Below are 23898 nucleotides of genomic sequence, written 5' to 3'. Positions count from 1 at the left end.
TATCTTCATGATTAGTATTTTGATAACATATGAGTCTCTTGAGTTAACATGCCTTATATAACTTAACAGTGGCTTTGTTTTTAGGAAACTTAAGTCAGTCACCTTGTAGGTTATAGTGTGTGTGTGTGTGTGTGTGTGTGTGTGTGTGTGTGTTTGTGTATTACCCGCTCAGTCCTGTCCAACTCTTTGTGACCCCGTGGACTGTAGCCTGCTGTGCTCCTCTGTCCATGGGATTCTCTAGGCAAGAATACTGGAGTGGGTTGCTATTTATTTCTCCACAGGATCGTCCCAACCCAGGGATTGAACCCAGATCTCCTGCATTGCATTCTTATACCACTGAGCCACCAAGGAAGCCCAGGTTCTAGTGTAATGAACATCTTTTTGTGTATAACACAGTTTTTCTTTTCAGTGATTGTTCAGGATAAACTCCCAGAAGTGGTATCATTTTGTTTGAGAATGTACATGTATACAGGTGCCTACACAGTGTCTTGATGCTTTCAAAAGTGTTTTATAAACTTGTAACTGGCAACATGTAGATATATTAAGTTTATCACAGTTGCAGAGCTATGTCTGTTTTGCAAAAAAAAGTTCTTAGGAAAAGATTTGGGCAGGAAGATAATTTATCTTTTGTTGTTGCATGAAATGTGCTATGTCAGAACATTTGTTCTGTTCTCTCGGTTTACTTACTTATTTAGGCTGTGCTGGGTCTTCATTGCAGTGCGTGGTCTTCTGTAATTTTGTTGTATGGACTCTAGAGCACGCAGGCTCAGTGGTTGTGGCACATGGAGTTGTTGCCCTGTGGCGTGTGGGATCTTACTTCCCCAACCAGGGATCAAACCCCCATTTCCTGCATAGGAAGGTGAATTCTTAACCATTGGACCACAGGAAGCCCCTCAACCTTTTTAAATAACCACAACTTTTACAGGTTATATCTGTTTTTGTGTTCTGGATTGTTTGGATTGTTAACAGCCTGTTTACACATCTCAGTGGGCCAACCTCAATGTTGCTGCTGCTGCTGCTAAGTCGTTTTAGTTGTGTCTGACTCTGTGCGACCCCATAGACAGCAGCCCACCAGGCTCCGCAGTCCCTGGGATTCTCCAGGCAAGAACACTGGAGTGGGTTGCCATTTCCTTCTCCAATGCATGAAAGTGAAAAGTGAAAGTGAAGTCGCTCAGTCGTGTCCAATTCTTAGCAACCCCTGGACTGCAGCCTTCCAGGCTCCTCCACCCATGGGATTTTCCAGGCAAGAGTACTGGAGTGAGGTGCCGTTGCCTTCTCTGAACCTGAATGTTGGGAGATCATAAATTTTGAAGAACATAATCAGAATCATTTGATAAGCTAGTTGAGCCAATTCAGTTAGAGATTCTAATGTTGACACTTGCTGACATTTCCTCCTGGCTGGAATTCCAGTTTGTTTCTCCCTTTCTTCTAATGGTTGGGTTCTTATATTGTAGAGAGGTTAGGTAAAATATGTCCTAGTCAGTAGTGATGTTTATTAGACTTTAGTCTCAGATCATGGTTATATAAAAACTAAGAGTCAGTAACTAGTGAATAAGAATGTCCTTTTAATTCTGATTGTGGTTAGAGTAAATATGTAGTGGTGGCTTTGTCAGATTATGTGCTTGTATGTTATTGTTTGTTGTTCACTTGCTAGTTGTATCTGACTCTTTTGTGACCCCATGGACTGTAGCCCGACAGGCTCCTGTGTCCTTGGGATCTTCCAGGCAAGAATCCTGGAGTGGGTTGCTGTTTCCTTCTCTAGGGCATCTTCTTGACCCAGGAATCAAACCTGCATTTCCTGCATTGGCAGGAGGATTCTTTACCAATGAGCCACCTGGGAAGACAGGTGTTATTGTTAGTGAAAAACAATAATCTGAAGTTTTGGATTTCTTTAAATAAAATGTAATAACAGTAAATAATTTGTTAATTGAGAGTAATAATAAACAGTTATTAGACACTTGTTATGTGCCAGGTACTATTCTAAATATTTTTCATGTATTATTTAACCATCGTAACAGACTTAAATACTATTACCTCTGTTTTTCTTGTGTGTGAAGTAAAACAAGTATTATTAAATCATAGTATTTATATGAGAATTCTAATGTTAAGAGTATGTTTATATTTACTCTAGATATATGGTCATGCGGATTAAAAGACACAAAGAAAAAAAAGGGAGGGAGATTATCACAGACTAGCACCAGTATCCAGGTTTAGAGGATAAATAACCTGCTCAAAATTTTACAATTAAAAAAGCATGCAATCAAGAATTAAACCCAGGTAGTCTGGCTGTGGGGGCTTCCCTGGTGGCTCAGATGGTAAGGAATGTGCCTGCAATGTGGGAGACCTGGGTTTGATCCCTGGGTTGGGAAGATCCCCTGGAGAAGAGAACGGCAACCCACTCCAATAGAATTGCCTGGAGAATTCCATGGATAGAGGAGCCTGGCAGGCTACATACAGTCCTTGGGGTCGCAAAGAGTCAGACGTGACTGAGGGACTTTCATTTCCTTCCTCAGTCTGGCTGTGGAGTTTCCTGTCTATGTAGTTGAGAACAGAATCCTTACTAAGTTCTTATTTTCATGTTAATGTAATAGCAAAGCCTGCATCTCTCCAGAATCTTTAGGAAATATGTTGTTCAGTCCTTTAGTCGTGTTTGACTCTTTGTGACCTCATGGACTGCAGCACACCATACTTCCCTGTCCCTCACCATCTCCTGAAGTTTGCCCAAGTTCATGTCCATTGTATCAGTGATGCCATCCAGCCATCTCATTATCTGACTCCTTCTTCTTCTGCCCTCTGTCTTTCCCAGCATCTGGGACTTTTCCAATGAGTCTTCTATTTGCATCAGGTGACCAAAATACTGGAGCTTCAACTTCAGCATTAGTCCTTCTAATGAGTACTCAGGGTTGATTTCCTTTAAGATTAACTGGTTTGATCTCCTTGCTGTCCAAGGGACTCTTAATTAGGGAATACAAGATATTTTAAAAGACTGAATATTACAAAGAACTCATTTTGCATTATTACATGGTTTTCCTTCTCTTAAATTGAACACAGAGGATATAATCAACATCAATATTTTCTTGATGACTTAGTGACTTCATTAAGAATGAATAATCATGTTGTAAGAATGTCAGTCTTTTCCATTTTATCCATTCTATTGATATATAGTGGTAGCTCATTTTAACTTGCCTTTTCCTCATGATTAATGATCTTTTCTTATGCTTAATGATTATTCCAAAATTTTCAGATCTGTTGTTCATTATTGATAAAATTAGATGGCTTGTTTTCTTACTATGAAGTATAGGTATTTCATATACTTTGGATACAAGTCTTTTGTCAGATTATATATATTGTGAATATGTTCTCCCATTTTGTGACTTACCTTTTTCTTTTCTTTCTTTTTTACTTAAAATTTTTTTTAATTAAAAACTATTTTTGTACTTTTTATTTTTGTAACAAAGAGAAGTTTTATATTTACTTTTTTCTTTCTGTGTCATATGTAAACAAAATTTGACTATCCCTCAGTTACAAAGATTTTCACCTGTGTTTTCTTCTAGGATTTTTATAGTTTTAGCTTTTATATCTAGATATGTATTCCATTTTGAGTTAATTTTTGTCTATAGTGTGAGATAAGGGTTAAGGTTTCATTTTTTTTTCCTTATGGATATCCTGTTGTTCTGGTACCATTTGTTGAAAAGGCTTGTTGGTAGAAATCAATTGAAAAAAATTTGTGCATCTATTTCTGAATTTTTTATTACATTACGTTTAATGAACTTGTTTGGATTTTCGTTGGGATTGTGTTGAATCAATTTGGGGAGACTTGATATCTTATTTTCTGAATTATGTTGCTATTATTTTTTCTTTAGTTTTTGTTAGAATTCACCAGTGATGAATGTCAGATGGCTTTGGATTTTCTTTATGGAGAGGTTTTTAGTTACAGATTCATATTCTTTAGTAGGTATAAGGCTGTTCAGATACTCTTTTTCTTCTGTGTCAGTTTTTGTAATTTATGTTTTTCAGTGATTTTTTTTTTGTTTGTTTTGTTTCAGTTAAGTCAGTGTTTCTCAGTCCTTTTTTCATTACTGTTCCCTGAAGGATCCTTTTTAGGCTTTTTTTTTCCTAGCCACCACTGTCCCCGTGAAATTTTAATGCCATCAGTTCAGTTCAGTGCAGTTGCTAAGTCGTGTCTGACTCTTTGCGACCCCATGAATCACAGCATGCCAGGCCTCCCTGTCCATCACCAACTCCTGGAGTTCACTCAGACTCACGTCCATCGAGTCAGTGATGCCATCCAGCCATCTCATCCTCTGTTGTCATCTTCTCCTCCTGCCCCCAATCCCTCCCAGCATCAGAGTCTTTTCCAGTGAGTCAACTCTTCGCATGAGGTGGCCAAAGTACTGGAGTTTCAGCTTTAGCATCAGTCCTTCCAAAGAAATCCCAGGGCTGATCTCCTTCAGAAGGGACTGGTTGGATCTCCTTGCAGTCCAAGGGACTCTCAAGAGTCTTCTCCAACACGACAGTTCAAAAGCATCAATTCTTCAGCACTCAGCTTTCTTCACAGTCCAACTCTCACATGCATACATGACCACAGGAAAAACCATAGCCTTGACTAGACGAACCTTTGTTGGCAAAGTAATGTCTCTGCTTTTGAATATGCTATCTAGGTTGGTCATAACTTTCCTTCCAAGGAGTAAGCGTCTTAGATAATGCTATATATCCTATTTATGTACCAACTTATACACCTGTGTTTTATATATAAAGAAAGTTAAGATTTCTTGGACTTCCAAGAACCAATTTTTGTCCACTTGGAGATGATATCATGCCAGTTGAGAATGCATGTTTGTTTGTCAAATTTATTGGCATAAAATTGTCCATGGTATTCTGTTGTTCTTTTCATGATTGTAGAATCTGTAGTGATATATCCCCTCTTATTCCTGTATTGTTAACTTACATGTTTTCTTTTTCTTCTTGATCAGTCTAATCAGAGATTTATAAATTTTATTGACCTTTTCATGGAACCAAGTTTTGTTATTAATTTTTATTTTCTGTGTTGTATTCAATCTTCTATTTCATTGATATCTGCTCTTTATATTACTTTCTTCTTACTTTGGGTTAATTTTGCTGTTCATTGTTTAGCTTATTAAAGAAAAGCTTAGATCTCTGATTTTAAATTTTTCTTCTTTTTTATATGATCATGTAAAGCTATTCATATCCCTGTAAACATTGCATTATGTACTTCCATAGATTTTGATTAGGAAAAAAAAGTCTGGAAAGTATTCTTCAGGGAATAGTAATGAAAAAAGGACTGAGAAATACTGACTTAATTGAACAAATTAAAAAAATCACTGAAAAACATAATTTATGAAAACTGACACAGAAAACAGAGAACATCTGAATAGCCGTATATCTATTAAAGAATTTGAATTTATAGTTAAAAAACCTCTCTATAAAGAAAATCTAAGGCCATCTGACATTCATTCACTGGTTAATTCTGATCTGTTTTCATTCTCATTAAGATCACTTTAAATTTATTTGGGTGCATTTTTTTATTTTGGGAATTTAATCTTAGGGGTCCCTTATCCTTACTGATTTTATTTTACATTTTAAAAACAGGTTTAACATTTACCCGATTAAGTCAAAGATATACCAAAAGGTATAGTCCAAGAAATGTCACTCCCTCCCTTATCCCTCCCACTTTGTACCCAACTACCTGTATATAACCATTTGAATTAGTTTCTAATTCATCTTTCTTGTGTCACTCTTGGCAAAAATTAGCATACTATATAATCTTTTGTGTTTTGCTTCTTTTTTTTAGCTTGATACTGTATCTTTACAATCATTCTATTCCTAGAGCATAGATACCTTCCTTATTCTTTTTACAGTTTTATGTATGAATACTAAAATTTATTCAAGCAGTGTCCTGTGATGGTCATTACGTGGATTCCATTGTTTTGCAAATTCAAACAATGCTGCAGTGAAAAATGTAGTACATATTTGGTTTTGTTGTCATTGTTCAGTCGCTAAGTTGTGTCCAACTATTTGCAGCCCTATAGACTACAGCATGCCAGGCTCCTGTGTCCTTCACTGTCTCCTGGAGTTTGCTCAAATTCATGTCCATTGAACTGGTGATACTGTCTAACCGTCTCATCCTCTGTCACCCTCTTCTGCTTTTGCCTTCAATCTTTCCCAGCATCAAAGTCTTTTTCAATGAGTTGGCTCTTCACATCAGGTGGCCAAAATATTGGAGCTTCAGCTTTAGCATCAGTCCTTCCATGAATATTCAGGGTTGATTTCCTTTAGGATTGACTGGTTTGGCCTCTTTGCAGTTCAAAGGACTCTCAAGAGTCTTCTCCAGCACCAAAATTTGAAAGCATCAGTTCTTCGGTGCTCAGCCTTCTTTATGGTCCAACTCTCACATCTGTACATGACTGCTGAAGCAGGCTGGTTGCTCTACAGGTTACGGTTCTTGCCTCTGGCATGAGGGGTCCCAGACGAGCCCCAAGATGAAAGGTTGTTGCTAGGCCATGGAAGACGTCGGGATTCTTGGCCTCCAGAGGAGAGGAATTCAAACTGGGGCCAGTGACAAAGCTTGATCACTCAGAACTTTTGCGTGATAAAGTTTTATTAAAGTATGAAAGAGATGGATAAAGCTTCTGACATAGACATCAGAAGGGGGCAGAAAGAGTGCCCCCCTGCTAGCCTTTAGCAGTATGTTATATACCTATCAGCCAGCTGTTAATTAGAGAAAGGAGATGTCTCAGAGTGGTACTAGCCCTCTCACCCACAACATGCATGTTGAGATAATATTGGCACCAGGTGAGTCATCCTGGGCCATAAAACGATTGACATGAATCTTGAAGAAAGGCAGGTTTGCACATAAATATATAGTTTCATTAACATAGATTAAGAAAATAGTGTATGAGTAAAACATACAGGTTTGTTAAGCCCTTCAGTTCAGTTCAGTTCAGTTGCTCAGTCGTGTCCAACTCTTTGCGACCCCATGAATCGCAGCACGCCAGGCCTCCCTGTCCATCACCAACTCCCAGAGTTCACTCAGACTCACGTCCATCGAGTCAGTGATGCCATCCAGCCATCTCATCCTCTGTCGTCCCCTTCTCCTCCTGCCCCCAATCCCTCCCAGCATCAGAGTCTTTTCCAATGAGTCAACTCTTCGCATGAGGTGGCCAAAGTACTGGAATTTCAGGTTTAGCATCATTCCTTCCAAAGAAATCCCAGGGCTGATCTCCTTCAGAATGGACTGGTTGGATCTCCTTGCAGTCCAAGGGACTCTAAGAGTCTTCTCCAACACCACAGTTCAAAAGCATCAGTTCTTCAGCGCTCAGCTTTCTTCACAGTCCAACTCTCACATCCATACATGACCACTGGAAAAACCATAGCCTTGACTAGATGGACCTTGTTGGCAAAGTAATGTCTCTGCTTTTCAATATGCTGTCTAGGTTGGTCATAACTTTTCTTCCAAGGAGCAAGCGTCTTTTAATTTCATGGCTGCAGTCAACCATCTGCAGTGATTTTGGAGCCCCCAAAAATAAAGTCTGACACTGTTGCCACTGTTTCCCCATCTATTTGCCATGAAGTGATGGGACCAGATGCCACGATCTTCGTTTTCTGAATGTTGAGTTTTAAGCCAACTTTTTCACTCTCCTCTTTCACCTTCATCAAGAGGCTCTTTAGTTCCTCTTCACTTTCTGCCATAAGGGTGGTGTCATCTGCATATCTGAGGTTATTGATATTTCTCCCGGCAATCTTGATTCCAGCTTGTGCTTCTTCCAGCCCAGCATTTCTCATGATGTACTCTGCATATAACTTAAATAAGCAGTGTGACAATATACAGCCTTGACGTACTCCTTTCCAGATCTGGAACCAGTCTGTTGTTCCATGTCCAGTACTAACTGTTGCTTCCTGACCTGCATATAGGTTTCTCAAGAGGCAGGTCAGGTGGTCTGGTATTCCCATCTCTTTCAGAATTTTCCACAGTTTATTGTGATCCACATAGTCAAAGGCTTTGGCATAGTCAATAAAGCAGAAATAGATGTTTTTCTGGAACTCTCTTGCTTTTTTGATGATCCAGCGGATGTTGGCAATTTGATCTCTGGTTCCTCTGCCTTTTCTAAAACCAGCTGGAACATCAGGAAGTTCACGGTTCACGTATTGCTGAAGCCTGACCTGGACAATTTTGAGCATTACTTTACTACCGTGTGAGATGAGTGCAATTGTGTGGTAGTTTGAGCATTCTTTGGCATTGCCTTTGTTTGGGATTGGAATGAAAACTGACCTTTTCCAGTCCTGTGGCCACTGCTGAGTTTTCCAAATTTGACATCTTTTTTGGGTGTTGTAGGTCTTCATAAAGGTCTTGTAGGTCTTCATAGAACTGTTCAACTTCAGCATTATTGGTTGGGACATAGACTTGGATTACTGTGATACTGAATGGTTTGCCTTGGAAACGAACAGAGATCATTCTGTCATTTTTGAGATTGCATCCAAGTACTGCATTTCGTACTCTTTTGTTGACCATGATGGCTACTCCATTTCTTCTGAGGGATTCCTGCATGCAGTAGTAGATATAACATGGGGTTCTCAAGGCAAGAATACTGAAGTGGTTTGCCATTCCCTTCTCCAGTGGACCACATTCTGTCAGACCTCTCCACCATGACCCGCCTGTCTTGGGTGGCCCCACGGGCATGGCTTAGTTTCATTGAGTTAGACAAGGCTGTGGTCCTAGTGTGATCTGAGTCTTAAGCAGAACAGACTTCAAGAGAGACAGAGTCTAGTGTAAATACATAGTTCATTAACATAGCTTAAGAAAACCATTTCCATAAGAAAAACGCATTGGTTAGCTCAAGGTTTGAGAAAAGTTAAGTTCAAGTGGAACCAGGTGTCGTCATGGCAACACAGAATTTTAAGGAAAACCTTTTAAATTTGTATAGAGAAGGGTAAAAAATCTGACACTTGTGGTTTGTTTCCTCCTGCTGCTTAAAAAAGAGATAAAAAATGTCTAAGACTTGCAGCCTATTTCCTCCATTTGGAGACCCTTGACCTTCCTGCCTGTTACCCTCTCACTACTGGAAAAACCATAGCTTTGACTGCAGACCTTTGTCAGCGCAGTGATGTCTTTGTTTTTTAAATATGCTGTCTTGTGTATATTTATTTTTTTTTTAATTGAAAATATATCGTTAGAGTACATTGCTCGAATTGGGATTGCTGGGTCATATGTGTAGTTTGTTAGTCACTGCCAGAATCTTGTCCATAAGCATTATACAAAATGGCAATATTCTTTTTTATATTTATTGGCTAGAATAATTTTCTTTTGAAGTATTTTTTTTTAATTTATTTATTTTTAATTGGAGGATGATTGCTTTACAATGTTGTATTGGTTTTGCCATACATCAGCATGAATCAGCCACAGGTATGCATATGTCCTCTCCCTTTGGAACCTCCCTCCCATCTCCCCCCACTACCCCACCCCGCCACACCCCCCGGCATCCCACCTCTCTAGGTTGTCACAGAGCACTGGGTCGAGCTCCCTGCATCATATAGCATATTCCCAATGGTTATCTGTTTTACATATGGTAATGTGTATGTTTCAATGCTACTCTCAATTCGTTCTACCCTCTCCTTCCCTCACTGTGTCTAACAAGTCTTTTCTCTATGTCTGCATCTCTATTGCTGGTCTACAAATAGGTTAATCAGTACCATTTTTCTAGATTCCATATGTATGTGTTAATATAGAATATTTGTTTTTATTTTGCTGACATACTTCATCCTGCATAACAGGCTCTAGGTTCATCCACCTCACTACAACTGACTTTGTTCCTTTTTATGGCTGAATAATACTCAATTATATATAGGTGAGAGTGAAAGTCACTCAGTTGTGTCCAACTCTTTGTGACTCCATGGACTATAAAGTCCATGGGATTCTCCAGGCCAGAAAACTGGAGTGGTTAACCATTTCCTTCTCCAGGGGATCTTCCCAATCCAGGGATCAAACCCATGTCTCCCGCATTGCAGGCAGATTCTTTACCAGCTGAGTCACAAGGGAAGCCCGTTATATATATATATACCACACACACATATATACCACAACTTTATCCATTCATCTGTCGATGGACATCTAGGTTGCTTTTGTGTCCTGGCTATTGCAAATAGTGTTGCAATGAACATTGGGGTACATGTGCCTTTTAGAATGATTTTTCTCAGGGTATATGCCCAGTTGTGGCATTGCTGGGTAGTATGGTAGTTTTATTCCTAGTTTATTGGGGAATCTCCATACTGTTCTTCGTAGTGGCTGTATCAATTTACATTCCCACCAACAGTGCAAGAGGATTCCCTTTTCTCCACACCATCTTACAACTCTTTAAAGAAAAGCTTCTTTTCATCTATCTGGTTATCTAGTAGTATAGCTTATATTGGAAGAATAGGACAAAAGCTTGATTCTCTATCCTTTTTTTTTTCCAGTTTTCAAAATAATTGATTCATTGTTGATTGAATAACATATTGTTAACATTCTTCGACAGTGACTAGTTTTTTTTAAGTACTATTATGAACTTATAGATTTAAACTTATTTGTGTGTTAGTCACTCAGTTGTGTCTAACTCTTTGTGACCCCATAGACTGTAGCCTTCCAAGCTCCTCTGTCCATGGAATTCTCCAGGGAAGAATACTGGAGTGGGTTGCCAATTCCCTTCTCCAGTTAAACTTATTTAGTATGTTTTAATTCATTGTATTCATTATCCTTGTTGATGTTCAGTGGTCTCATTTTTGGCCATTGAGAACCTTTTTAAGTTGGGTCTTAAGTTCTTTTGATATGACCCGAGTAGTATCTGGTAGATTCTTTGCTCATAAATATGACAGATATTCTAATTCATCTTCTATTAATATGTTTCATTCTCCAGACTTGCAGTCAACTATTCCTCTCCAGGGTACCCCAGTTGCTTTTAATGGGAAATGCTGTTTGCAGATGACACTCTGGTCTTTAGAGATGTTCTTTTCTATTGGATAAATCAGAAGATTCTGGAAAGTAAAATTACTCTGGCTTGATGTTGAGCATAAAGTAAATATGTGTCAGTATGAAGTGATAGGTATTGAAAAACCCTGGATTGGGAGTTAGTTCCTCTTATTCATTCACCAGATATTACCTGTCAGGAGCCAGGTACTCTTCTCTTGTGCTGAAGATACAACAGTGAAGAAAAGTAGGCAGAAACTCTGCCTTCATAGGAGCTCACAGTTTCGTTAATCCTGGACTCTTATAGCTGCTGCTACTGATTTTTACCTGTACCTTACCTTTTGGAGCTTTCCTTATTCACAAAATTGTACTAAGTGGTCTTTAGTGTCTTCTCTTGAAAAGTTTAATAATTCTGTTTCTTGTGTACACACTTATTTAATGTTTGTAGTGTCACTGTCTCTCTTTTCCCTGTCTTCTTACAGAAATGACAGAAGAAGAACAGTTTGCTCTGGCTCTCAAAATGAGTGAACAGGAAGCTAGGGAGGTGAACAGCCAGGAGGCGGAAGAAGAAGAGCTCTTGAGGAAAGCCATTGCGGAGAGTCTGAATGTAAATATGCTATGTTGAAAAAATTTGTGAGGATTGATCAGCAATATTTTATTTCTGCAGTGTCATGGCTAATTAGGAACTAGCTGTAGTAAGTAGTTCATAGGGTTTTCAGTTGACAAATATTTCCCATTATCATTTTTAAAATCTGTGTCAAATTGTGAACTCAATTTAGTGTTTTGTTAATTCTATATGGAAGAGTTTTCTACATCACAAATTTTCAGTCCATGTCTTAAGAGAACCATAGTATTTGGCAGCTTCTGAAAAGAGTTACTGAGTAACAAGAATCCAGAAGAGAGCAAGATAAGGTGTTACTTTCCCTGTATTGTGGGGAGAACAAAGGGAATGAGAACTAGAGGTGGGTTATGAAGGGACAGAATGAGCAGTATTAAAAATTTTCAAATAATATTACATTGTGATTTGAATATGTGTAATTGAAGTTATTTTAAATGTGAAAGATATTTGCCAGTGGCAGATCCTGAGCCATCCTTTATGCCATTCACTTTTCTATATTAGAAAAAGGTCTAGTATCTAGTATCTAATAGTGATCTAATACAGTGCTTTGTACATAGTAGGCATGCAGTACACATTGTGGAATTTATTTGAATTGGGCATCTACTTTTTGGAGAGGAGAATCGCTTAGGGACAGTGGACTCCTCTTTTTTGTTCTTCCTATGACCCTTCATGTATAGCTATCTTAATAATAAACCTGGTCTGGTGTGGGATCACTTGTTTCAGAGTTGCCGGCCTTCTGATGCTTCTGCTACCAGATCTCGACCTCTGGCCACTGGACCATCTTCACAGTCCCACCAACAGAAAACCACAGACTCTGGGACCACTGAAGGCATGTCTCCCTGTTCTGGCTCCTTCTTCTCATCAAGCATAACCATATCAGAGGGATATCATGCTGAGAGTAGATATACAGAAATGTCCAGAATCCCTTTGGTGGTATTAGAGAGGTTAAGTCAGATAGTAGTTGAGATCTAACTAATATCCAGCATACTTTTATCTCCCAGGAGAAGCCAACTTTTGGTTAAACCCAAAGAAGAGCCTTTTTTACCCACATTATGCAATTCTTGATAAGTGATAACTTACCAAACCCTCTTAATAAAAAATGGTTTGTCCTTAGCCCTACTTTTTCTCAAATACCTACAGGCATATGGCAGCTGGTACCTCCATCACTGTTTAAAGGCTCACATATCAGTCAGGGAAACGAGTCTGAGGAAAGAGAGGAGCCTTGGGACCACACTGAAAACACTGAAGAGGAGCCGGTCTCTGGCAGCTCAGGAAGCTGGGACCAATCAAGCCAGCCAGTGTTTGAGAATGAGAACGTTAAATGTTTTGACAGATGTACTGGCCACTTGGCTGAGCACACACAGTGTGGGAAGCCACAGGAAAGTACTGGGAGGGGTTGTGCTTTTCACAAAGCTGCCCAGGGTAGGGGGGACACATCTAGGCACTGTCTGCCTACCCCAGCAGATGCCAAAGGTCTCCAGGACATTGGGGGCACTGTGCACTACTTCTGGGGTATTCCATTCTGCCCTGATGGAGTAGACCCTAACCAATATACCAAGGTCATTCTCTGCCAGTTGGAGGTTTATCAAAAGAGCCTGAAAATGACTCAGAGGCAGCTCTTAAAAAAAAAAGGTTTTGGGGAACCAGTGTTACCTAGACCTCCTTCTCTGATCCAGAATGAATGTGGCCAAGGAGATCAGGCTAGTGAAAAAAATGAAGGCATCTCAGAAGATGTGGGAGATGAAGACAAAGAGGAGAGGCAGGAGTCTAGGGCATCTGTCTGGCACTCAAAAACCAAGGATTTCCAAGAAAGTCCAATTAAAAGCTTGAAAGAGAAACTTTTGTTGGAGGAAGAACCAACAACCAGTCATGGTCAGGTAAGGGTCAGTGATGCTGTGATTAAGGATGATTTATTCACAGATTAAACAAGGATTATTTTAGCTGTTTTTTTGTGTGTTGCCCTTTCCTCTTGACTTTTAAAGTAACACATATATGCTCACTCTGAAAAGTTAGGAAAGTACAGAAGAGTGTAAAGAAGAAAAAAATTGATCATAATACCAGCACCAAGAGGCAATCATTATTATTTTTATGCATATAGTTATTTTTTCTTTTAAATTTTTCAACAAAATGAAGACTTTTCTGTATAAACTTTGTTCCTTTCTCCTACTTAATAGCTTATCTTAGATCTTTTCCTATTCCTTATGCATTCGTGAAAACATTATTGTATCAGATGTATGTATCAGTTTATTTTTTGTTTTAAAATATGTATTTCTAAAAAGTTTTTGAATAGGTAGTAATGTTCAACTGACTCAAAATTCAAAAAGATATAAATAAAGTTTGTCTTCTATCCCCATCCCCAGCCAACCAGTTCCCCTTCCTTGAGTCAGCATTTATTACTGTTTGCTAGTGCATCCTTCTGAGGATTTCATGTGGTGCAAACAATGTGTATAGATACTTTTCCCCACCTTTTATACAGCTGATAGCATACTCTTCATTATTCTGTACCTTGCTTTTTTCATTTACTGTCTCTATGGGATCATTCCATAACAGTACATAAAGAATTTCTTTTCTTTTGGAGGGAGAATGTGTAATACACTATGTATGAATGAGTTTATTGTATCTAATGTTCCTATTGGTGGACATTTAGGTTGTTTCCAAAATATTACTATTACAAACACTACTGCAGTGATTATTAATTTTTTTTTTTAATTGGAAGAGGATTATTACTTTTGTGCATAAGATGTTTCATCTACATGGGAGATTTTATAGGGTAACTTGTTGATGTAATTGGTAGATCAAAGTATATATGTGTTTACAATTTTGATAGCTGTTTCTAAATTGCCTTCTGTAGAGGTTGTATGAGTAGCAGCTGTTCCCCATACCCATACCAGTACCGTATTGTCAGGACTTCTTGATCTTTGCCAGTCTGAGGATAAAACACACTAGTATCACAGTACAGTCTTAATTTTCACTTTCCTCATGTGTGCTTGAGACCCATTTGTATTTCCTTTTTTGTCTGTTTACCTCTTACGGGCATTTTTCTTTTGTATCAGTCTTTTTCTTAGTGGTTTATAGACATCCTTTATGTATTAGGGGAAGTGGTCCTCTGTGATAGGAAGTGCAGGTAGTTTTCCAGTTGACTTTTTTACCTCACATAATCATGTGTTTCTGATTTTTGCTTGAGATTTTCAGTAATTTACTGAAAATGATTCCCTATTTGGGCACATTTGCCTTTTAAGTCTTTTTCTGAGATACCTAGATTATATTATATAGATATATATTTGTATATATGGTAGGTTAAACTTATATTCTGTTTTTTCTCTGAGTATTAACAATCATATAATTACAAATTCTTTATAAACTATAATTTTCAAGGGTATAGAATATTTTATTACTGTACTACTTTGTGTTGCTGTTATTGGACTCTGAGTTTTTGGTTTTGTTTTACAGTTATGCTATTTTTTTTTTTTTTGTCTCTTTTAAGGGTTCAAGAAATGGTAGTGATAAGAAATTGCATTGTGTAGAGAGCATGGATTTGGAGTTTGAATTTTTATTTTAGTGTTTTAGTAACTGCCTTTGAGAAGGCCATTTAACTTCTGAATCTCAGTTTTAAAATATCTATAAAACGAAATTAGTTATTCGTATCTTTCAATAGTTTTAATGAATAAAGTGAATTATGTAAAATGTCTAGTTATAATACTTAGGAGATAATAGCCACTCAATAAATGGTAGTTTTCTCTAAGGGATCAGAAGGTTATTGATTGAAAATATATATAGGAATTTTTCTTACCTAGCAGCCTTCTTCATCCATGTTCTAGAAAGATAGCTGTGTGGAAAGATAAAGCATTTTTCTTAACAGTTCTTCCAGTGATTTGCCTCTCTTCCAAAGGAAAGTTAAGTTATGCTTATGATAACATTTTGTTTATCCATTGTGATTCAGAGATGCTTCTTAAAAGAATAATTAAGTCCACAGAGTGAATATTTAATATTTTACTGTAATTCAAGTTGTTAGTTTGAAAGATCCCAGGGGCTGGAGTTTTAGAACATAGACTTGTGTCAGGTTCTGAGGTTTTAAACCAGTGCCTTTAGAATAGGCTGGAAGTGATTAGAACCTAATAGCTGGCTTTTTAGTTGAAGTTCTCAAACTTCATGAACAGGCCACCAAATACTACACGTAGTATTATTATTTGGTACTATTTGGCTACAAGAAACCAAATCAAGCTAGCTTAATTAAAAAGAGGACTCGATCATAAAAAAGATAGGTTCTCATAAATTCTCAAACAGAATGGTAAACCAAGCCTAGATAAGGTACTAGGTTTAGAAAATTCATCCCTGGCTCATAGTTATATCTGCTTCATTTTTCTCCCTGCAAACTGGCTTCCTTTGCTTCTCTGCTATACATGGTAGATGGAAGACATTGATCCCATAGTTCCCAAAGGTAAATACAAGTTACAGGAGATTTATTCTCTCCAAATTTCAACTTCAAACTTCTAGGAAATGACTTACAGCCCGTATGGAGTTAGTAATCCTCCCCAGCCCAGTTGTCTGTGGCCCAAAGGGGCTGTGATCCAAATTGTACAAATGGCTATGAGCCCACTGCTATACTACCATTCAAGGGGGGTGAGGAACAGTCCTCAGTAAAAGGAGATCAGGTAGACAACCTAGTAAATACTCAGTTTAGTCATTAACATTAATTTTAGAAATCACTTAGAACTTGAAAAATGCCCAAAAGTGTAAAGAACAAAGTTGAAAGTATCCACAGTCTTACGATCCAGTGATGTATTCCTTCATCTTTTTTCTATACCTATTTTTTCTATAGTTTAGATCATATTACTATATTTTTATATATTAACTTAACATACAAACATTTTCTGATGTATGTAATTTCTTAAAATTACTTAAGATCTCATTTTTAATGGCTGCTTATGAGTTTACCATAATATTTAAATTATTTTCCTATTGATGGATATTTCAGTTGTGGCAAACATCTAAGTAAAACTTTTATTTATTTAATTACACTAATTTGTGTCTTTAGGGATAGGGAACCAGAAAGATACTGGGTTAAAGAGTTATGAATGTAGAAAAGAAGACCTACTGTTTACTGCTAAATTGCTTTTAAGAAAGGTTGTTCAAATTTGTACTGTTTCCTTCCAGCAGTGTATGAAAATGCCTAGTTCAAAAAAAAGAAAAAAAAAAAACAAAAAAAGAAAATGCCTAGTTCACTGCAGTCTTGCCAATGTAGAATAGTATCTTTAAAAAACAAAGAGAAATTAATATCCTAATTCTATCAGCAAACAATGAAAATCTTGCAATTGTAATTTCACATCTTGGTCTTTTGCTTTCAGGAACTGGGTAGAAAGAGTTTATGTGCCTGTTAAACATTTTCAATGGCTTTGTATCACCGACTGAATGCACATGAGTTTGAGCAAACTCTGGGAGATAGTGAAGGACAGGGAAGCCTAGTGTGCTGCAGCCCATGATGTTGCAAAGAGTTGGATGTGACTTGGTGACTGAACAACAGCATGACTTTGCTGGAACTGCCCATATTTGAGACTCCTTGGTTAATAGAGATAGCAGGAGTCCCAGAAATAAGGACTCAGAGAAACATTCATCTTGGGGCAGATTATTTAGTCTATACGAAGGTTGCAAAAACTTTGTATAGACTAAGCAATTTGAATCAGATGATAACTGGTTTCTGGCATCACTGCAATTATAGAGAAGATTTTAATGAAGATGGAGGGGTCATCTGAATGGCTTTACAGCAGGGAGAAGGGTAGTATATTGATGTGGTCACTACTTTTCAGGGTCTGATCTTTGATTTTTAGTCCAGGTTCTGGGATTTCTTTCCTAGGTTGTGTGAGAATGTGAGAACTAACTTTGACTAACCAAGTATCAAGTTGGTATGTATACCAAATCTCTGTTACTTTATTGTGGAAGAGAGACATTTTCATTGACCAGAATACAAATACACCATCATACCTTTTTCAAGGATGAAGGATCTGGAAGGCTGAAATAATCATCAGAAAATGGAAATTTTAAGGTGTAGTTTACCTAGGCTATAGAAAGACCTAATAAGCTACTGGTGCCTGACAGCAGAGGACATTTCTATGGTGATCAGATGATGTGTATGTCTATTTGCTTTCACTTGCAGATCACGGTTTTGAAGCCACTGCTTGATTCTGGGTCTTTGGATTTTTCTTTTTTATTTGTTGCAAACTATCCATTTCCATTAGCGTATTTGTTCATGCGGAGTACAATGTCTTGATTAGGCCACAGCTTCCTTAGTGAAAGTTACATTCCTGTCATGTTTCCCTGTTCATTTTGATTAGCCGTGAATAGTCTAATCAAATTTTGTTTGCTTGTTTTGCTGTCTTATTTTCATATTCTGGAAGAACCTTACTTTGCCTCTGTGTTTATATCACTGCCTTTGAGGTATAAGTTTAGAAATTAAAAATGATTTATTGAAATAAAGACAGTTTTGAGATTCTGTATTGACATGGTTAGGAAGAAGATCATTTGGAGTCAGAAAGGTCCAAGCTTTGAACAACTTTGAACACTTTGAACAACTCCATGATTTTGGGAAGATAATTTAACCTGTTGAAGTTTCACATTCCTCATTTTAAAAATAATTTAATAGCTTCTACTTCAGAAGGTTCTTGTGAGGATTAAAGGATAACACATGTAAAGTGATTAGCATAGGCCTGACACATAATAGGTGTAACAATAATTTAAAAAAAAATTACACTGGCAAAGGTCGAGATGTGCTTTAGCCTAACGTAGAGGTGGCAGTATCTCATAACTTGTTGGTTAGTGCCTTATTTGTTTCTGAAGCCTGAGTCTTGATTGGCTAGTCATTCTAATAAAGTAAAATTCTATTGAATGGACACCAGGTGTCAGTATTTACCTTTTGGTGGTTTTTTTTTTAGATAACAGGAACAAAACAGTGTTTTGTCACCACTGAGTTCAAACAAATAGATAAAGTATTTATTACTGTTGTATTTTAGTCCTTTGGACGGTTTTGTTCAACCCTCCTTTTTCATGATGACTACATTCCCAATCATTGTACAGCTTTATCTTCTCTTTGACTGAGGACTCATCTAGGCTGTTCTTGTTTGTTAGTATATTTCATCATTTACTTGAGAGATAGAGAGGTGCCTAACTTGTTTAGGTTATTTATATTCTGTTAGAAGGCCCTGAAAATTTCAGCATTATATCTGTTGGAAGAAGCTTCACAGCCCAGGTACTTCCTCAGAAGTACCCCTAAGTCAGCAGTAGCTGCTTTTCCCACACTTTTCCATGCACCTACATTTAACGAGTTAACATTTGCACCAACTCTATTAATAGTCAAAGAAAATAAGTTTTTCCTTATCCGATCCCTATTTGTTGTGTTTCTTAAAAGATATCTTTTGTAGCTAAATATTAACCATAGTGGCAAATTCATAGCAAAAGGAATCTTTATAACCTTTTCTTTTGGATAGCCTATGTTATGTCTTGGTTCTACCAAGAGATACTTCTTTCCACTGAGAGCTGAACTTTTCTCTGTATTTCTTCCTTCCACAACAAAAGCTTCATAATTGCTTTTCTGAAATCATAATTCATTTCACTCGCTAATATTTATATGCCTTGTGTTTTACACAGTGCATTGTATATATTATCTTGTTTAATTCTCACAATAAGTGTGAAGCAGGTTTTAATACTATTTTAAGATGAGGAAACAGGTTGAAATGTTACTTATCCAGGATTAAAAGTTAATAGGTGATTCACCTGTGATTTAAATTCTACAGTGTTCTGATTCCACAGAATATGTTCTTTTACTTAAAATCACTGACTTTTGTAAAATGTTTTATTCTTATTACTATGTGCTAAGTGTTAATGTTGAACAATTACTATTTCTTTTTAAAGGAAGAAAAACCAGTTCATCTGTGCCTATATAATTAGGATTTTACATCTTTCTTTACAGTCTTCCCAAGGACTCTTTGTTGAAGAAACTTCTGAAGAAGGAACTTCTGTACCTGCCTCACAAAGGTAAGATAAATATTATTGTGGATCTGAATTCTCCTCTGATAGTACCAGAAGAAAAGATAGCCACATGAGTGAGACTGTATAGGAACAGCTTTCCCAGGGACCTTTTAGCTCTTTTATACACACAGCCAAAGAGAAATCGTTATCTTCCAGTTCTCAAATATGCATCTCATAGAAGCCTAGTGAATTAGGGTGGAAGAGATCTTAGAGGTTTACTTGTCTAACACAACTATCTTGGCACAAATTCCATCTACACTATTCCTGAAAAGCAGTCACATCCTGCTACTGTCTTAACGACACTCGCTTCCTATGCCAATAACAAGGCTCTGTAATGATTTCTTTACGGTCCTTGTCCTTTCTCCCTTTGTTCCTTATGCTTATGCTTATTTATCCACATATCTGAACCATATACATCTTTTAAAAAGACTTAAGATTTACATCCTCTTTGAAGCCTTTATATTATTCAGGCCACCCAGAATCAGTATCACCCTCACTCCATGTCCAGTGTCACTTTTAATATGATTTTATCTCATCTTTCCTTAAATGGCTGTATTTGTATTACCTTCTCAGTTATTCTTGGTGGATGGATTGATTGATGGGGTTACCTTCTTAAATCTTCCTACTTTAATAATATGTAAAGGTTTATTTCATGCAAAGATGGGCTCAATAAAGGACAGAAATGGTATGGACCTAACAGAAGCAGAAGATATTAAGAAGAGGTGGCAAGAATACACAGAAGAACTGTACAAAAAAGATCTTCATGATATTCAAGATATCTTCAAGATATCTTCATGATATCTTCAGATAATCATGAAGGTGTGATCACTCACACTCATCTAGAGCTGGACATCCTGGAATGTGAAGTCAGGTAGGCCTTAGGAAGCATCACTATGATGAACAAAGCTGGTGGAGGTGATGGAATTCCGGTTGAGTTATTTCAAATCCTAAAAGATGATGGTGTGAAAGTGCTGCACTCAATATGTCAGCAAATTTTGAAAACTCAGCAGTGGCCACAGGACTGGAAAAGGTCAGTTTTTATTCCAATCCCAAAGAAAGGCAATGCGAAAGAATGCTCAAACTACCGCACAGTTGCACTCATCTCACACGCTAGCAAAGTAATGCTCAAAATTCTCCAAGCCAGGCTTCAGCAATATGTGAACCGTGAACTTCCAGATGTTCAAGCTGGTTTTAGAAAAGGCAGAGGAACCAGAGATCAAATTGCCAACATCAGTTGGATCATGGAAAAAGCAAGAGAGTTCCAGAAAAACATCTACTTCTGCTTTATTGACTATGCCAATGCCTTTGACTGTGTGGATCACAATAAACTGGAAAATTCTGAAAGAGATGGGAATACCAGACCACCTGATCTGCCTTTTGAGAAACCTATATGCAGGTCAGGAGGCAACAGTTAGAACTGGACATGGAACAACAGACTGGTTCCAAATCTGGAAAGGAGTACGTCAAGGCTGTATATTGTCACCCTGCTTATTTAACTTACATGCAGAGTACATCATGAGAAATGCTGGGCTGGAGGAAGCACAAGCTGGAATCAAGATTGCCGGGAGAAATATCAGTAACCTCAGATATGCAGATGACACCACCCTTATGGCAGAAAGTGAAGAAGAACTAAAGAGCCTCTTGATGAAAGTGAAAGAGGAGAGTGAAAAAGTTGGCTTAAAGCTCAACATTCAGAAAACTAAGATCATGGCATCTGGTCCCATCACTTCATGGCAAATAGATGGGGAAACAGCGGCTGACTTTATTTTTCTGGGCTCCAAAATCACTGCGGATGGTGATTAGAGCCATGAAATTAAAAGACACTTGCTCCTTGGAAGGAAAGTTATGACCAACCTAGACAGCATATTAAAAAGCAGAGACATTACTTTGCCAACAAAGGTTCGTCTAGTCAAGGCTATCGGAGAAGGCAGTGGCATCCCTCTCCAGTACTCTTGCCTGGAAAATCCCATGGATGGAGGAGCCTGGTAGGCTGCATTCCATGGGGTCGCTAAGTCGGGCATGACTGAGCGACTTCACTTTCACTTTTCACTTTCCTGCATTGGAGAAGGAAATGGCAACCCACTCCAGTATTCTTGCCTGGAGAATCCCAGGGACAGAGGAGCCTGTTGGGCTGCCGTCTGTGGGGTCGCACAGAGTTGGACACAACTGAAGTGACTTAGCAAAAGCAGTAGTCAAGGCTATGGTTTTTCCAGTGGTCATGTATGGATGTGAGAGTTGGACTATAAAGAAAGCTGAGCTTTGAAGAATTGATGCTTTTGAACTGTGGTGTTGGAGAAGACTCTTGAGAGTCCCTTGGACTGCAAGGAGATCCAACCAGTCCATCCTAAAGGAGATCAGTCCTGGGTGTTCATTGGAGGGACTGATGTTGAAGCTGAAACTCCAATACTTGGAGTTTCCGCCACCTGATGCGGAGAGCTGACTCATTTGAAAAGACTCTGATGCTGGGAAAGATTGTGGGCAGGAGGAGAAGGGGACGACAGAGGATGAGATGGCTGGATGGCATCACCGACGCAATGCGCATGGGTGGACTCCGGGAGTTGGTGATGGACAGGGAGGCCTGGTGTGCTGCGGTTCATGGGGTTGCAAAAGAGTCAGACACGACTAAGCAACTGAACTGAACTGAACTGAAAGGTTGATTGGTTATAAACTGCATTAATTAGGTCAGACATCCAGTTACTTTTCTCTTTTATCATTAGTTGACCTTTAGGGATTATTCAAGAATTTAATTTTGTGTTAACTGACTGTCATCTCCCAAACAATAGTTGAGGCCCAGCTGTCATTTGCTATTACTTAAGTTGATGTTCTTAGGCTTTTGGTTAAGTTGATAGTACTGGGTGTTTCTTTCTGAGCTAAAGAATGTGACTTTGGTTTGATTCTCCTGCTGTTAAGACAGTTTTGGAAGTGGTTTTAACCGGAGTAGGCCTTCTGCTTCCTGCAGGCCTCTCTGCTTTGTTGTGGTGAGCCTTCTGCAGAGCAGATGTAGGTTTTAATAAATGATTATACGCTTTGTCACCAGGAGAGAGTTGGAATTACAGGCAATGTGGTTTGACTTCAAATTGATTAGCCCATTTAATAAATGTCAGCAAATTGTTTTGTGATGGACCCTTTGAATAGAGCTCTAATATTACATACAGAATAAACTGTATCTGGCTTAGGTTTATAACAAATGCTCTGAGATGTTTTATTTAGAGGGAGTAATCACTTGTGGTTTCTTATCAGGATTTAGTTATTTATCATGAATCAGTGGTGGTTATTCTCTCTTCTCTGTGGTTCTTGGTTGTTGTGAGGATTTGTTTTTTTAAGCATTCTCTTGCATACTTGATTAAACTAATTGTAAAGCTCTGTGAAGCATAAGGGGGCTAGCTCAGATGCTCAGATCTCTTAGCCATGTGCTCCTATGTCAGGAAGAGATTGCACTCCATGAGCAGTCAGGCTAAACCAAAATATTGGAAGAGGGTAGACTTTCATAATTATGTTTTCCTCAGAAGAGATACTCAACTTGGTTGGACAGATTTTTGCTGTAGGCAGTTTGGAATTGTATCTTGTTTTTGTTGCATGTAGAGCCACATCTTGAGATAAATAGGAAATTTAACTGCAAGGTGAGGGAAAAGCTATTGTGTCAGAAGAATCTTCATATCTTCTCTTATGAGTTTACAAAACTCTAGCTTTCAGAACGCTGAGATGGAGACTGTAAAACACTTTTGACATCCTTATATTGGAGTAGACTTTTTTTTTGGTCTTCTGTGGTTCCATGGAGAGTCCTTACCCTTCAACCTTCCTTTGTGAAGACTCCAAAAGGGGATTCTTTTCATTCAGTGATTTCACTGAAACCAAAGTTGTAAGCATATTTATTTTCCCTATTTTGGATGTGGCGTTTTCACTGCTGATTCCTTGCTTCCCTGTTGTGCTTTTGTGATATTGGACAGCAGGTATCAGATTACCTGTGGCTTTGTGAAAGACTAACCATTGCTTTTGGTCCTGTGTTCTGATTTATTTTACTGGGAATTCACTTGGGGTTTGATTCTTTTTTCAGCATTGCTGCTTTGACCAGTAAGAGAAGTTCAGCCTTTATGCCAAAGAGTTCTGTGGAGGAAATCACTGTGTGTCCTGGTAAGTACCCCACTGTGTTTTTACTAGTTTCTGGTCCCTACCTTTTTGTGTCTATTAATTTTTCTGACTTTTCCAACCCACTCTTAGGAGGTTTATGTGTGATTGATGTGTGTATGTGTTCATACAACACATATATATATACATACACTTATTTTGATGGACATTGGCTCTG

General features: G+C 38.1%; 1 protein-coding gene across 22 annotated transcripts in view; it reads left to right on the top strand.

Moving 5' to 3' along the window:
• The window catches only part of UIMC1 (ubiquitin interaction motif containing 1), a 138586-nt gene that overhangs the window by 56056 nt on the left and 58632 nt on the right, over positions 1–23898 (top strand). For 5 of the 22 annotated variants that reach the window (XM_086410847.1, XM_086410850.1, XM_086410846.1 and 2 more), the window contains 5 exons: positions 11440–11564; positions 12300–12399; positions 12711–13453; positions 19537–19601; positions 23650–23726. In XM_086410847.1, the coding sequence (XP_086266973.1) occupies positions 11440–11564; positions 12300–12399; positions 12711–13453; positions 19537–19601; positions 23650–23726 (1110 nt within the window). Of the gene's footprint in view, positions 1–11405; positions 11565–12299; positions 12406–12710; positions 13454–19536; positions 19602–23649; positions 23727–23898 lie in introns of all 22 variants that reach the window. The other 17 variants (XM_086410857.1, XM_086410860.1, XM_086410862.1 and 14 more) reach the window with 4 other exon arrangements.

The sequence above is a fragment of the Bos grunniens genome, chromosome 7 (genome assembly GCF_055505025.1).
Source record: "Bos grunniens cultivar Pamir isolate PY7600 chromosome 7, Bosgru_T2T1.0, whole genome shotgun sequence".
Lineage (NCBI taxonomy): Eukaryota > Metazoa > Chordata > Mammalia > Artiodactyla > Bovidae > Bos > Bos grunniens.
The sequence above is the reverse complement of the archived record's forward strand: the minus strand, read 5'-3'. Positions and strand labels throughout refer to the sequence as shown.